Genomic DNA, 14,095 nt, shown 5'->3' with positions numbered 1-14,095 from the left:
CTAGTGCATGTGCGTGTACGGTCTATTGAGACAGTGTTTCCAAACCTGTAATCTTATATTAGAAAAAAAAGCTTAATTATGCACCCTTTGACATATAGCGGAAGTACACTTAATTGCTTGTCTGTCAACATGTCTTGCCAGCACAGATAGATAAAGTTAAGTAATTTGAAGTGAACTCAAACCGAAGAAGTGACATCAGATCGTGGATGCATTCCATAAAACACTGAACAAGAATCAGTGTATTTAGTAGGAATCTTTGATTGTCTCACTGGTTAATTCCATTCAGATTTTTGTGTTTATTATTTGATTCTGCTTCAATTCTGAATTTAAAACAATTTTGGTTCAAAATGATAGGATTATCAATGATTTCTTCATTTTTTACATCTGCATTTCTCATGATCTACTCTAGTCTGTGTTGCAAGACAAATTGAGAGATTATTATTGTGAAATTATTATTATTATGAAATTATTTGAAGTCTTCATGAAGTGTAAGGAAAGTGCCTTTTCCCCACAATAATGGCACATGGACCAGCACTGATTCCTTATTTTCATTCATTGACATACGAACCACTAGAATAAAAGGCAGAAGGCCTGTTGAATATGTATTGAAACCATAAATGACTTGATGGAGCATTTATTGTAATTGTAAAATTTTAGCCATTTCAAACCCTTCAATCTTCTTAGTGTATGTCAGCTTAATATATTTTATAAATACATAGAAAGCCTTTATTTATGTAGATTCGGTAATTATAGTTATCAATGTTTAAATGCATGCATGGACCTTTTTTCTGCCTTGAGTTTGAAATGTCCCACAGCATTTGAATGCACCAAGTAGTTAGTGGCTGGCTCGGTTTCTCGTACTCATTCATAGATTGAATAGGATTTTTTTTTTTTTTAATGAGGATCGGGTGTGTTGATGATGTGATGAAGCAGACTGTAAACAATTTTTTTTTTTAAATTATAAAATCAATTTTATATTGATTCACAATCGTAGTAAAAGAGAATCTTTTTTTTTTTTTTTTTGTGAATAGCGTCTGTGAGTCACCGTCATCGTCCAAAACCACAATTTGACATGTGTAGAAAATCTATACGCACTCAGAGTCTTTTTTGTCATAATTGAAGCCAGACACATGTTCTAAACATATGGAGTACAGCAATGCTCATGTGAGAACGGAGCCCAAGTGCGTTTTGTCCGGGCTAGGGGAGAACATGCAAACCCCACACAGGAAGGCCCGAGTCAGCTGGTAATAAACTCGACTCCCTTCACTAAAATTGAATGTACAGCGATTGAAATGCTACATTAGCCTTTCAATCTTCTAAGTTTTGCAGTCATTTCCTGAATGTCTGTCTGCCTGACTTCAGGTTCCTGTTCCCAGATGTATTTTGTGTTGAATATTTAAATACAATTTATTAAATTATACACATTATGCATGTAATTAAATGGCTAATAACTTGTCTTTTTTTTTTTTTTTTTTTTAGTAATTTCCTTGTCTGCCCGACTTCCTCTTCCTTTTCCCAGATGTTTTAACGCAATACTGTGGTTTAATTCAAGAATTGGCAATAAATAAACACGTCTCATAAGATTATATTCAGACTAATTTCCTGAGCACATGTTATTATTTGTGTTGCTGTCAGCTCTATGTCTTGGGACATGGCACCGTCAAACCTACTTTAAAATAACATTGACTAACCTGCTGCTGTTTTTTTAATTGATTGCTGGGACAATTGTGATGGGTCCATATGAATTGACAAACGTCCATCCATCTTTTTGTACTGTTCATGCTCGCTAGGGTCGCAGAATACTGTAATAATTCACAGTCAATAATCCACGTCACTCATAGGGTCAGGCTAAAGCCAAACATAACATTAAAACAATCTGTGAAAGAAGCAAATTACCCATAATGCATTCGGCATCTTCAACATCTTTAAGCGTGGGACCGCTCCTGACGTCTTGCAGGTGTGTGTATGTGTGTGTCTGCATGTCGACATGATTAATGTTGTTTGTTTGCGTTGGCTCTGAATTATCATGCCTTGTCAAAATCCCCATCCTGTTTTACACCGTAAAGAACAACCAGCTAGCAGATAACATTGTCCGCAGTGCCACTAAGCTTTCCTCCGTCAATAGCACGTCATTAGTAAACTCTAAAACCATTTTTGATACATGGCACTGAGAAAATGTTTTTTTTTTATTGAGAATGTCTGGGTGAAAGTAGGAGTGAATGAAAAGATTATTATGATGTGTGTCTGGGTTCCTTACAGGGTGTAACTGTGATGCTGGATGATTCTTTGCCACGTGGCTGTTCTTTCCAGGTTTCCACTCTCACCTACTTATCCAGCAGCATTAAAAGAGGCATGTTTTGCTTTTTTTGGGGAGTAGGGAGTACATTTTCAACTGGAATGACGAAAATACCTCCTCTTGAAATGACTGTTTTGAGGGTGTGGTTCTGTCTCATGTAATTGAGTCACAGTTCACCCTTCTATTTCTACAGGGTCCATTGGCTTTTATTACTGTTGTGACTGGAGATGTGGAGCTTGAGGCTTCCGGCTAGAGTGGATACTTGTTCTCGAGAAGTACGAAGTCTGAAGGGAAAGACGAGTGGCGTTTGAACAGAGAAAAAACATGATTGTGTTTGTTGTGGAGGCAGCGAATCTTACCAAGTCGGTGAATTACACTTGGCGATGAGTGCATGTAGCGCATACAACGGAATATTAATATAGAGTGTTCCCTTATTTTTCACGGGTATTAGGGACTGGAAAACCCCCTCATAAGTGAATTTCACTAAGTAGGATTAGCACCCCCCTACCCCCCACCAATTCCTCACAATACATTGAATGTTTTCTTAAAGGGCCAGGTGCAGTCTGTGTGGTCTCACCGTCATTTGTATCCACTGGCATCCCCCCTACATAATTACCTCTCCACACCGCTCAGTCACTCACAGCCACTAGTGCACTGCTTGTAAAAGTCGCAAAGAGTTGTTGCTAATACGCCCTTATATAATGTCATCACTCCATTGATTTAGAATGAAGAGCAGTGGTTTAGTTTTCATCGAAAGTCACTTCATTTGCAGCTGAACTAGATCGAGTATTAACAGGCTGTTAGACTGCTTCAGACTTCACTTCTGTCTGTCCATTCAACACATCTGATTTTAGTTGAAAAGTGACAGTTGAAAAGTTGGTAAAAGGATCTTTTAACAGTTTAAATTTGTTTGGAAAGTGAATGGCTTTTTTTCAAGTTATTTAAAAGACATCTTTAATAATTTTGAAGTAATATTCGATGTCATTGGATAAGGGAAGAACCGCACTCAATAAATATTTCTTGTCATAATTGTATATTTAATTGAGATTTTTGAAGGACTACAGCATTTTGGACAAAATTCGGACCACGTTGAATAGGCTGTACAGTAGTCAATTTTCACTGACTGTTTTCGGGATAAGTTTGGACAGGCCAAACATAACCCAATAATGAACGAATATTTCTGGACTAAGTTTGGACCGTATTAGACAAGGTATAACACAACTCAGTTTTCAACAACTATGTCTGGACTAAATCAAGTCTAAGACAGACGGACCAGATTTAGTCCAAGTCAAACATCCAGAAGATTGTTGGTGCCTGGTGGAAAATAAGCTCTAGAACATAGGTGTCAAAGTTCAGTCCTTGAGGGCCGGTATCCTGCTCGTTTTCACTGCTTCCCTCCCAAACACACCTGGTTTGAATGATTGATTAGGATAATTTTCAAGCTTCTGCAGAACTTGCTGATGAGCTAATCATTTGAAACAGGTGTTCTGGGGAACGGAATCTGACAAACACAAATGACTCCGGTGCTTGAGTACCAGAGTTTGACACCTGTGCTCTAGAAGGTATTCAACTACTGATCAGAGATAAAGTGAAATTTTGAGCAGATAAAACAAAAACTTGCATAAAATGGCAAATATCGACCGATTACAATCAAGCTGATCTGATCCAAAATCTAGTGGACACATCGGCAACTTCGCCGAACATTCAAGTATATCTCAGCTGTGAGAGACCAGCACTGCAGCTCTGCTTACCCTCTGGCTCAGACATGATAGTGCTTCTTTGTAGTCTGTTTGAAAGTGGCGATTCTTTGGCCAGCTAAAGTAACAATGGTATCACGTTACAATTTGGCAGGATTTACAATGGCTCGCTTATGCGCACATTTTTGGAAATTTGCAGATGAAAGATTCACTTGGGTGTTTAATTCCAAACATGCCAGGCGGGCAGGCACTCCAGCTATTTCAGTACAAGCGTTTGAAAGACCAGATTTCTCCGATACGTCCTGCAGATGACGTCCAAATTCATCTCCAAGTAGCAAGCAGTTGTTTTCCTGAAAGCTGCCTGATGCCATCTTCTTGGTGGGCCCACTTCAGCGCACACGTTTCGCATTTTTAAAGCAAAGCAGATGTTGTATTTTGCCGGTAAACACGAACGAATGCAGCTGGGCTGTCAACGCTGCTCCTTTGGGACCATTTTTTCTGTTTGTGTGTGTGTAGTTGTTTGTGTGCTAACAGCAGGGGAACTCAGGAACGGAAGTGCTCCGTGGCGGTGCACTGACCTCACCTCAGGAACAGGCACTCTCTGTTCCCTTCCTTGCCTGTCCCACCCAGTGAACACACACACTCACACACACACACACACACACACACATGAATTAACACGCATGTAATAACTGGAGTGGATGCCAGTAAATGATGCTGGCATCCTGATAGCAACCCATGTGACAAAGTTTCAATGGAGGGTGGAACTTACATAAGCATGATATAACAAACACACCAATGAATGCGTACAGTCACAATTTTTTCACAGGAAAACAGTTGTTTTAGCTTGACTACTGTACAATACATAGCATTAAAGCTACAGCGAGACTTGATGTCTTGGCAATGTACTGCTGACCTTTAACTAATCAATAACTCCAAAAATCCATATGTTGGGCCCTCTAATCAAGGTAGCTTGTCAATTCTCCACCACTGTCAAAAGTTCAAATTTTTTTAGGATAGCATAAACACTCGATTCTGGATGCTATGTGACAAAGTACACCCTACCGTTGACCCTAGGGTGTCGTCCCATTTTCTGTCATAGACCAGCTCGTTGTATCAACACAAGAACCCCTAGTAAATTTTGGTGATTCTGCTGCATGACATTTCAAGTCCAAAAGCGAAAAATAATCTTTTACTATTGTTATGTTTCAAGTGGCTAAGAATTGAATATAAATAATGTCAAGTGGCGAGGTGGAAGGCTGGTTAACATGTCTGCCCTCACACTTCAGAGGTCCTAGGTTCAATCCCGGCTCCGGCATTCCTGAGTGGAGTTTGCATGCTTTTCCTGTGCCTGCATGGGTTTTCTTCGGGCATTCCGACTTCCTCCCACATTCCAAAAACATGCATAGGACGCTCTAAATTGTCCTTTGGTGTGGATGGTTGTTTGTCTCTATGGGCCCTGCAATTGACTGGCAACCGGTTCAGGATGTCCCATGCATAATGCCCAAAGATGGCTGGGATAGGCACCAGCAAGCCAAGATTCAAGAGTTGTACATTCCACAATCGAGCAAACAATAAAGTAGGCAGTAAAACAAAAGAAAGAAAAAACAGTAATAGAGCATTAAGGGCAGTGATAATGAAGCTCTAATAAATGAATTGATTCAAATTCTGAGCATATTACGGAGTAGATGAAGTGGAAGAAACTGTATATATACATGATGTATTTAGCAGCTTTCCTGCGCTGTGCAGGATTTGTAAGGTGCATGTGTAAATGGGGTAAAGTGGCCAGTTACCCTAGTGAGGATAAGAGGCTAAAGAAAATGGATAGATGGGTGGATGGATGATGTCACAAAATGAGTCATGGTTCATTTGAATCAATGAATCGATGATCACTGATTCAGTTAATAAGCAAGTCTTCTTCTTGAATGTCAAACTACGGGAAAATCACATATGTGTGTCCTATGTCATAGTCACCGACCATCTGCGACCTAATCTAAGGTCACACAACGCACACAACGGCCGCCCTTGTCCCACTAGGGGCTATTTTTAGAATGAAAAAAACGCGGAAGAAGCAAGGAAGCTTCTCGGGATGGAGCGCACCACCGGCCCTCTCTATGTCGATGTTTTTGTTTATTCATGTGCACGCATGCACCTTGCCTTCTGTGTGCCTCGTTTGTACATGCTCGCAGCCCCTCCTTCGCTCAATCCTACCACTGTTCTGCGACGGCTGGCGAGCAGAGGGAGGGATTTGGCGTTAGACAGCATCTCTTTTTAAACATCTTTGCTCCGTTTTACTGCTTGAGAAATCGAGAAGAAAAAGAGCTTCTTGTGTCTGCGTGGAACATATGTTGTGAAGGGGTCGTGGTCTGTCCTGGAATATGAAGTGATGCAGGGACGGCAAAAGGAGTCATTTCCACCGAACACTAACTCCTCTGCACAGAAGAACTTGTCTAGTGATGTTTTGGTGAAGAACGAACTAGACCTTAGTTAGGGTTAAGCTTAGGTTTCATGTAGGTAGTTTTCATGTCAACCAAGCCCTATAATAATAATAACAGTAACTATAATAATAATTATAGAAATTTAATGAGGTCCCAATCACATTTTTTTTTGCAACCAAGTCCCACAGAATATTGTGTGATATGTAATCATGGGGGGTCCAAATAAAAGATTTAATTTCATTTTTTACTTCAAAAAAGAAAGATTGATGATTCTACCTTATTCCGTTCTCTAATAATTACTGTTTGAAAAGAGTTAATTTGAGTGACACCAAGATATTTTGGGCAAAATAAGGAGAAAATTAGCTTTTTGTAAAAAATTGGCACTAATATTTCTGAAACATCTTAACGGTTCTTCCTTTCTATAAAACAATAAAAGTGTGTTTTGATGGCAAAATAACAGTTTGTAAATGTATATTTAGTGCCTGTCATTTTTTTTTTCCACTGAATCATGACCCAAAAGCTTTTTTCACCACATTGATGGATCAATGCAATGTGAATGCCCAGATGTGTCACATATCAGGTAGATGTTATTTAGCGTTCCGATGGGTGCGGGAATATTCTGAAAATGTAACCATTGTTTTATGATATTGTACTAACAATGGCATTTTAAATATAACTTACAGTTACTTACCTTTATTGCGACACCGGTAATTTCTTTCAATAATTAGTCAATGATTAGAAAAAGTGAATAAAAATGGAGTTGAAAAAAAATGCTTGAATTTACCCATATATGAAATTTTGAGTCCCCTGCAGACATGGTGTCTGGTTTTATTGCGGTTGAGCGTTCACATTGTGGGTCAATAATTTTATTTGTCTCTCTTTGGATGTGTGTTATCCGCCCGCAGCAGCAATCTAACCAGAAACAGTCTTGAGTATTATCTCAGAGTGAGGAAGATGTTTTTTAGCCATTCCAGTGTTGACAGTAATTACTGTCCTGGGGCCTGTCTTATTTTAAAGTTCTAATCCGCTCGCACTGTACCAGCTGTCTTCTGTTTCCTCTGCTGTAAAGTTTCCGCAAAGTTGTTAAAATGCTCAAATGCATGAATCGTTGAGAGAGTAGCTTCTAACTTGTGATTGTGTTTCTAACTTATAGTGAGAAGATTAACTAAGTAACTATCTAGCAATCTATTTCCCACTAGACATTCACAAGTAATTTACTTGACCAGGAGGCCTATTTATTTTTTTTTTTTTAGTCCACTTTTCATCCCCCAACTCCGACATGAATTAAATAATAAGTGAATTGGTGTATTGTAACTAATTATATTCTTTTTAAAACATGTATGTACATGTTTTTATTTTATTAAATACCTGTTCAAGTATTACAATTAATTTGATTGTGATAACAAAAATGATTATGACCTTCTTATTATTTTTCTTCTTATTCCTCTTCATATTATTATTAGTAGTAGTAATAGTTTTAATGAATATAAATAGCTCAACCAATTGCTGTTTTTAACATACAATGTAATTAATTATCAGGAGACCTTTTTTGTATCTGTCATCCCCCAACTTCAAAATTGGTTTCAATTCCTTTAGATAATCGGTTAATTTATGTATTGTAAATAATGATATACTTTTTAACATTTCAATTATTTTACTTATCATATCATTAATCTTGCAATTATTAACGTCATCAACAGCCTTTTATTCTGTATGAGTTTGAAATGCCCGACTGCATTTGAATGCGTCTTCATGTCAGCAGCTACCATACACTTAGCGGTGTCAAGCTAATCGGAACGCAAACAGCGCCCCTAGGAAAAAAAATGAATAAATAAAAGTTTGTCGTTCATGTATAATTTGGACGTTCTTATTTTGAAGTTGGCCTTTGTAGCGCATTGACGGCATAACCTCCTGCTACACCTGAACCATAACCATTGCTCCGTACGAATCAGCAATGAAATCTCAGCAAACATCTCATTCTTGAACACCAATGAATTGTCTTAAAAACAAACAAACAAACAAACAAAAAAAAAACGTGGTACTGTTTGCGGGTGCTTAATTCTCAGTTTAGCGAGTCCTTACGTTTACATGAGACGGAAATTCCAAAATTTACACCGCAAACAGAAACGTGAAACTGCTTATTTCAAGCCTTGTGAAAGTACACGTGATGTCATAGTGAAATGCGGGAACACATTTTGTTTCAAGTCTACTGTACTCTACGCAAATGAGTGCGTTTTAGTCAAGGAAATATCCCATTAGAAATCCTTCCGAAAAGTATGACCATCGGAGATTTAATAAGTGGTTTCGCTTTTCCCCATACAACATGTTACATAACTAATCTGATCCGACCACTGTGCTTACTACTCACTCTCCGTCCACTTGTAAGAAGAGCAACTGAACACAGCTGGTAGTGGGCAATGCCAACAAGCAGGCAGCTGTCCAAACAATAACCAGCCTCGAGAGTGGAGTCGGAGCATCAGGATCATGGAAAAAGTGTGCAAACAACTTAGTGTCTTTGTTACCAAGGAGTTACCTCAGAGGAAACAAAAACTCCCTTGTGCAGTAGTAGATGAGTTACAAAGAAGTTTCATGGACAGCGGTATATCTACCCTTGTTTCCAGAAAAACACCTCCTTTTCGCAAAATTCCTTGTCCCGTGCTTGCTATTCATCTAAGGATGCAAAAATGTCCGCACGCAGCATTTAGCTGTGAGAGTGCTCTTGTTCAAAGCATTTGCTGTGTCACGTCACGACCAACCAATAAAATATCCATAAGAGTGTGGTTAACATGTCTGCGTCAACATTCTGAGGTTAGAGGCTTGAATCTTAGAGGTCCGATTCATGTATGCCGTTAGCATGTTCTCCTTGCTCCAAAAACATACATGTTAGGTTCATGGAAGACTAAATTATTCATAGGTGCTTTTTTGAGTTGTTAATACTGTTGTCCTGAATGTAACATACATTTCACCCAAAGTCACCCTTCTAGTAGTTATGGCTAAGTGAGACCTCATAAATCACTTGGGGCTAGTGCTATAGAAAAGCATAAAATTTCCCTTGCATTTTTAAACCAAGAGTCCCATCTAAAGGAACAAAAACATTTCTAAAGTGGTTCGTGAGGTTCCGTTTGCCCATCACGGGTTTCCAGTTCACATGCATTGAATATGAGGAGCAGCGCCATTGAAAATGGATGGATGTTAGCTACCTTTGCTTTTTACTGAACACACACACACACACACACACACACACACACACAGTTAGGATTATGCTGTGGTATGAGCGGGAACCATGAGGATTATTACTTTAAGACTGTTACGCAACCAAAGGTAAAACAGGCAAGAGGAGTCGTGGGTGAATATGAATAAAACTTGCCAACATTGACTAAAAATCTCAATTGATTGATTTCCGCACCACATTATAAGGCGCACCCTCAATTAATGACATGTTTTAAAACTTTTTCAATCACAATATAGTAATACTCAAAGTAATAACAATAATAACTCTAAACTCTCAATAGCACAATAACTCAATGTCAATATGACCAACACTGTTCAACTGTAAACACACAAAAGAAACAAATAAAGCTTACTTTATCAGTTCATTCCCCATTTGCGAATCCCAATCTCAGTATTGAGACATATATAAGGCGCACCTGATTATAAGGCGCACCATCGGCTTAAAAAAAATTTTTTTTAAGGCTTTTAGGTGCGCCTTATAGTGCGGAAAATACGGTAGTTTGCATTTGGTTTATAAATCAAAACCCAAGAGGAGTAAAGAAATTAAATAATTTCTTCTTTTCTTTTTTTTTTTTACTGATGGATCTCTTGGAATAGTCTGATGACTGTGGATGATGTTCACAAAGGAATCTTTTAAATGGCTCCTTACTGTGAACGCTGGGATTCGAGTACAGATTCGACAGATGTGATAGGTTCTGTCAAAACATTTCAAATACAGTGTACATAACTATGCTAGCCAATGTGTGTAAAGTGTTCTGCATGTTTTACCCATGTGCTTAAGAGAATAAGAACTTACAAAATGTTTTAGACTTTTCCATATGTCTGAATGAATCCATTTTTGGCACAATTTCCAATATGCCTAAATGTCCTTACTACTTTATACAATATTTTTGCGAGACCGTATCAAACGTCCCATCACCTAAACACTTAACTATGACATGAACTGCAATATATAGCTAATTCCAGTGTTTATTTTAATTGATGTTTGAAAATAAACTAAAAACATGAAAGAGCCGGTCATTCGAACGGCTCTTTTTCAGTGAACGGTTTGTGAATGAACAGTTCCAAAAGTCCCGTCACTAAATTTAGATCAAAAAACACGCTTTGTGTTTATTTGTAAATATAAACAACAGAAACAGCGACCTCGCCAAAGCACACGCCAAATCGAACAGCCTTTTGATTGTCCTTTGTTTGTGTGCTGCCAGTCAGGGAAGGGCGAGCCTCACGTCTTCAAGGAGAAGACCTTCAAGAAGAGGCGTCAATGCACCGTGTGTCACCAGAACTTGGACGATGTGGGCTCCTTCTGCCGAGGTAACGTAGCACAGCTGTATGTTGAACACTGACAGGCCTTTTATAAACTGCACTGACCTAGAGTGAGTCATATTTGAAGGTATGCGAGAAGTATTTTGCTCTAAATTGACAACATCATGAGGCCACATGGACACATTGTACAAGGTCACCATTAGCCAAAGTCATAGTGTACAAGGAAACACTTATTAAACACTTACATAATTCTGTATCGCCTGATGGCACACAGACAAGAGAACAACCTTAGCTTGTTTTCTGCTCAATTACGTACAAATGTCAATTTTCAGGGCTATAATCGCTTGCTTTGTTGCATGACTCAACATTTTTTGACTAAAAGACGTCATTATGTCCATTTTGATTGTTATAAAATAATGTCGAACTCTTCTGTGATATCTTATTGGAGCACCGGAACAAAAGTATGACTGCATTCTTGTTTGTCTTTCTGTTCTCAGTATGCAAGATTGCCACTCACAGGAAGTGTGAGAGCAAGGTAAGACTCAAATTGGCAAAACTTGTGGAGCTTGTGTTTGTGTGTGTGTGTGTTATAATGTATTGCATATTATACTCAAATGATAAGTAGTAAGAGTAACCACTTACAGATAATAGAATTAATTTGGAGTGGGAAGCCTTTGGCTCATGGACTATGTATCGTGTCAAGCAAATCAATGAACAAATCTCAATAATTGTATGAATGATACAAAGATGTCCGATCACTGCATCATGTTTTATATTTTCAGATCAGATCACTACGGTTTAAAAGTCTTTGTGCAAGAAATTGTGTCGTAAATGTGAAACGAAGTGAAGTCATGCCAAAAGTAAATCCAAGCCATGACATTCACAAGCCAGAAACTGAGCTGCTCTGTGTTAGTTTACGGAGTGAGTGGCTAGACAACACTTCTTTTCCCTTACATAATATAGGCCAGAACCTTAAAAATCACATTTACCCGCTCTTGGTGACTGTCACATAACATGACTGAACATAACTTTCATGGGAAACCTATGCCAGGTTTCCTTGGGCCACTTGAAATAAAATTGAATGCATCCAACCCGTGGCCCTTAGATTCGATACGCCTATGCTCTTAAAAGTGAATATGTAATATCAGTCGGCATAGGAGATGCATTATTTGCACATTGAAGTGGTAAAATACATCACAGTGGGTGCAGAAGTCTCGAGACGTGCGCTAATGCATCAGCCGCCCTGTCACATTCCTCAGAAGGAGCTGCAAGCTCGCTCCAAAGCCGCCCTGCTGCCTCTGTGAAAGGCTCTTTGATGAAGGGATGCTCTAATGAATAGACAGAGTTGAGTTGGTGGAGGTGTGTTTGTGTGCGGCAGTCATGCTTGGAGTGGGGAACAGTGCGTTGGTAGAGGCTGTTAGCCGAAAGGCCAGGACAAAAACTCCAATTCCGGTCCTCAAGTGTCAGTATCCTGCATGCTTTAGATATTTCCTTCTTCCAGCACACTTGATTCACATGAGGATCATTATCAGGTGTCTCCAGAGATTGCTCATCTACCGATCTTTTGAATCAGGTGTGCTAAAGCAGCGGTTCTCAAATGGGGGTACGGGTACCCCTGGTGGTACTTGAAGGAACTCCGGAGGGAACTCGAGATTTTAAATAAAACAAACATGCAAAGATAATTATTGAATTAATTAAATGTTTCAGGAAAATATAAGTTCATGAAACACATTATATATACTGTAATTTATTCAATTTCATTATTTAAAAAAGCCTGATTCTCCGCCATACTGGAATGGTTTGACCCAACTTGTCACCTCTCATTAGCAAGTTATGATTTATGATTTTACTATGATCTCAAAAGAGGACACTTCAAGTTGAATATTTTTCTGTGGATAAATATTTATTCGTAACTATTTCTTAACAGAACAGGTCTGACACTTTTTTAACCTGAGTGTTAACTTTCTAACTGATAGCCAAAACATTTAAAACATGGGTGTCAAACTCAAGGCCCGGGGGCCGAATCCGGCCCGCCACATCAATTTATGTGGCCCGCGAAATCCTGAGCAAACTTCAAATTTCTGGTTAAAATACTAAATTTGCAAGTTGTCCTCAACATTTAAAAATTTAGGGGTAAAAATAACAAGCATTTTTTTTGTTCCCAATATCTCTTTTGAACAGTTTTTACCGGGCTCTTATTTCAAAACTAGTTAGAAGTGTGGCAAACACACCTAAAATTGATTTAATCCCACAATTATACCGGCCCTCTGACAAAAATTATAACTACAATCCGGCCCCCGATAAATATGAGTTAGACACCCCTGATTTAAAGCAAAGCTCGAAAACCGCGGTTTTGTTTTTGATGGTATCAACCGGATGCCCCGGAAAGGAGTGGTCAGATATGGCAGGGCGATGGGCATGTGTGCTCCATCTCTAACCCCAAAGGAGAGCCTGAGGTGTAAAAATATTATTAAAATTGATTTTAGTGTAGATGCAATTTGAGGGCTCAAGGCCTTATCATTCTGGTTCCGGATTGAGTTAAACAGCTGTTAGAAGTGCGAGTTCAAGGTGTTTCCGTTCTTGCACTTCTTTACCATTTGAAACCACCTTGACACATGAACTGTGTGTGTGTGTGCGTACGTGTATGTGCGCGCGCGTGTGTGTGTGGACACATCTGGATATCTGCCACCTTTACATCCTGCTTCTAATTCTAACCTTGGTGACTACCCTTTCTTTCTAATTTCCTTGTAAGTCGGCGGATCTCAGGCTTTGTCTACAGATAAGCAGGGCTATTTAAACCACATATTCTCCCCCAATTCGTGTAAAAAATGAAAAAAAAAATCCAGCCTAATGGCTTTGTTTATTGAGAAAAATCTCTGCTACAGGAATCCACATCGTGCAGTTTTATTCTGAAAAGGCAATTTCAGCATTTTGACACATCTTTCAAGAACGACAGAATATTGTATTGAATGACTATGTAGACTTCAGTGGTACAATATGAAAAATTGGATTCCATTCTTTATTTAGAGAAAGAAAGTACGATTCTACCAATGGGAAATAAGAGTAAAGTGATGACGTAAATTTCCTGTTTATGATTGCTACATGCAAACACGGATCCGGAGAATTTGGCAAATGTCCACATTGGTCAACGTTTTTAAGACCTTTGGTTG

The 14,095-nt window shown here is 38.8% G+C and overlaps 1 protein-coding gene across 5 annotated transcripts in view; it reads left to right on the top strand.

Moving 5' to 3' along the window:
- tns2a (tensin 2a) overlaps nt 1-14,095 on the top strand; it is a 53,655-nt gene that overhangs the window by 8,407 nt on the left and 31,153 nt on the right. For all 5 annotated transcript variants that reach the window (XM_088408284.1, XM_088408282.1, XM_088408283.1 and 2 more), the window contains exons 2-3: nt 10,868-10,973; nt 11,423-11,460. In XM_088408284.1, the coding sequence (XP_088264410.1) occupies nt 10,868-10,973; nt 11,423-11,460 (144 nt within the window). The remainder of the gene's footprint in view (nt 1-10,867; nt 10,974-11,422; nt 11,461-14,095) is intronic.

This window comes from Hippichthys cyanospilos, chromosome 2 (assembly GCF_059441005.1).
Source record: "Hippichthys cyanospilos isolate Australia breed blue-spotted pipefish chromosome 2, RoL_Hcya_1.0, whole genome shotgun sequence".
Taxonomy (NCBI): Eukaryota; Metazoa; Chordata; class Actinopteri; order Syngnathiformes; family Syngnathidae; genus Hippichthys; species Hippichthys cyanospilos.
This window is presented reverse-complemented; position numbering and strand designations above follow the sequence as displayed.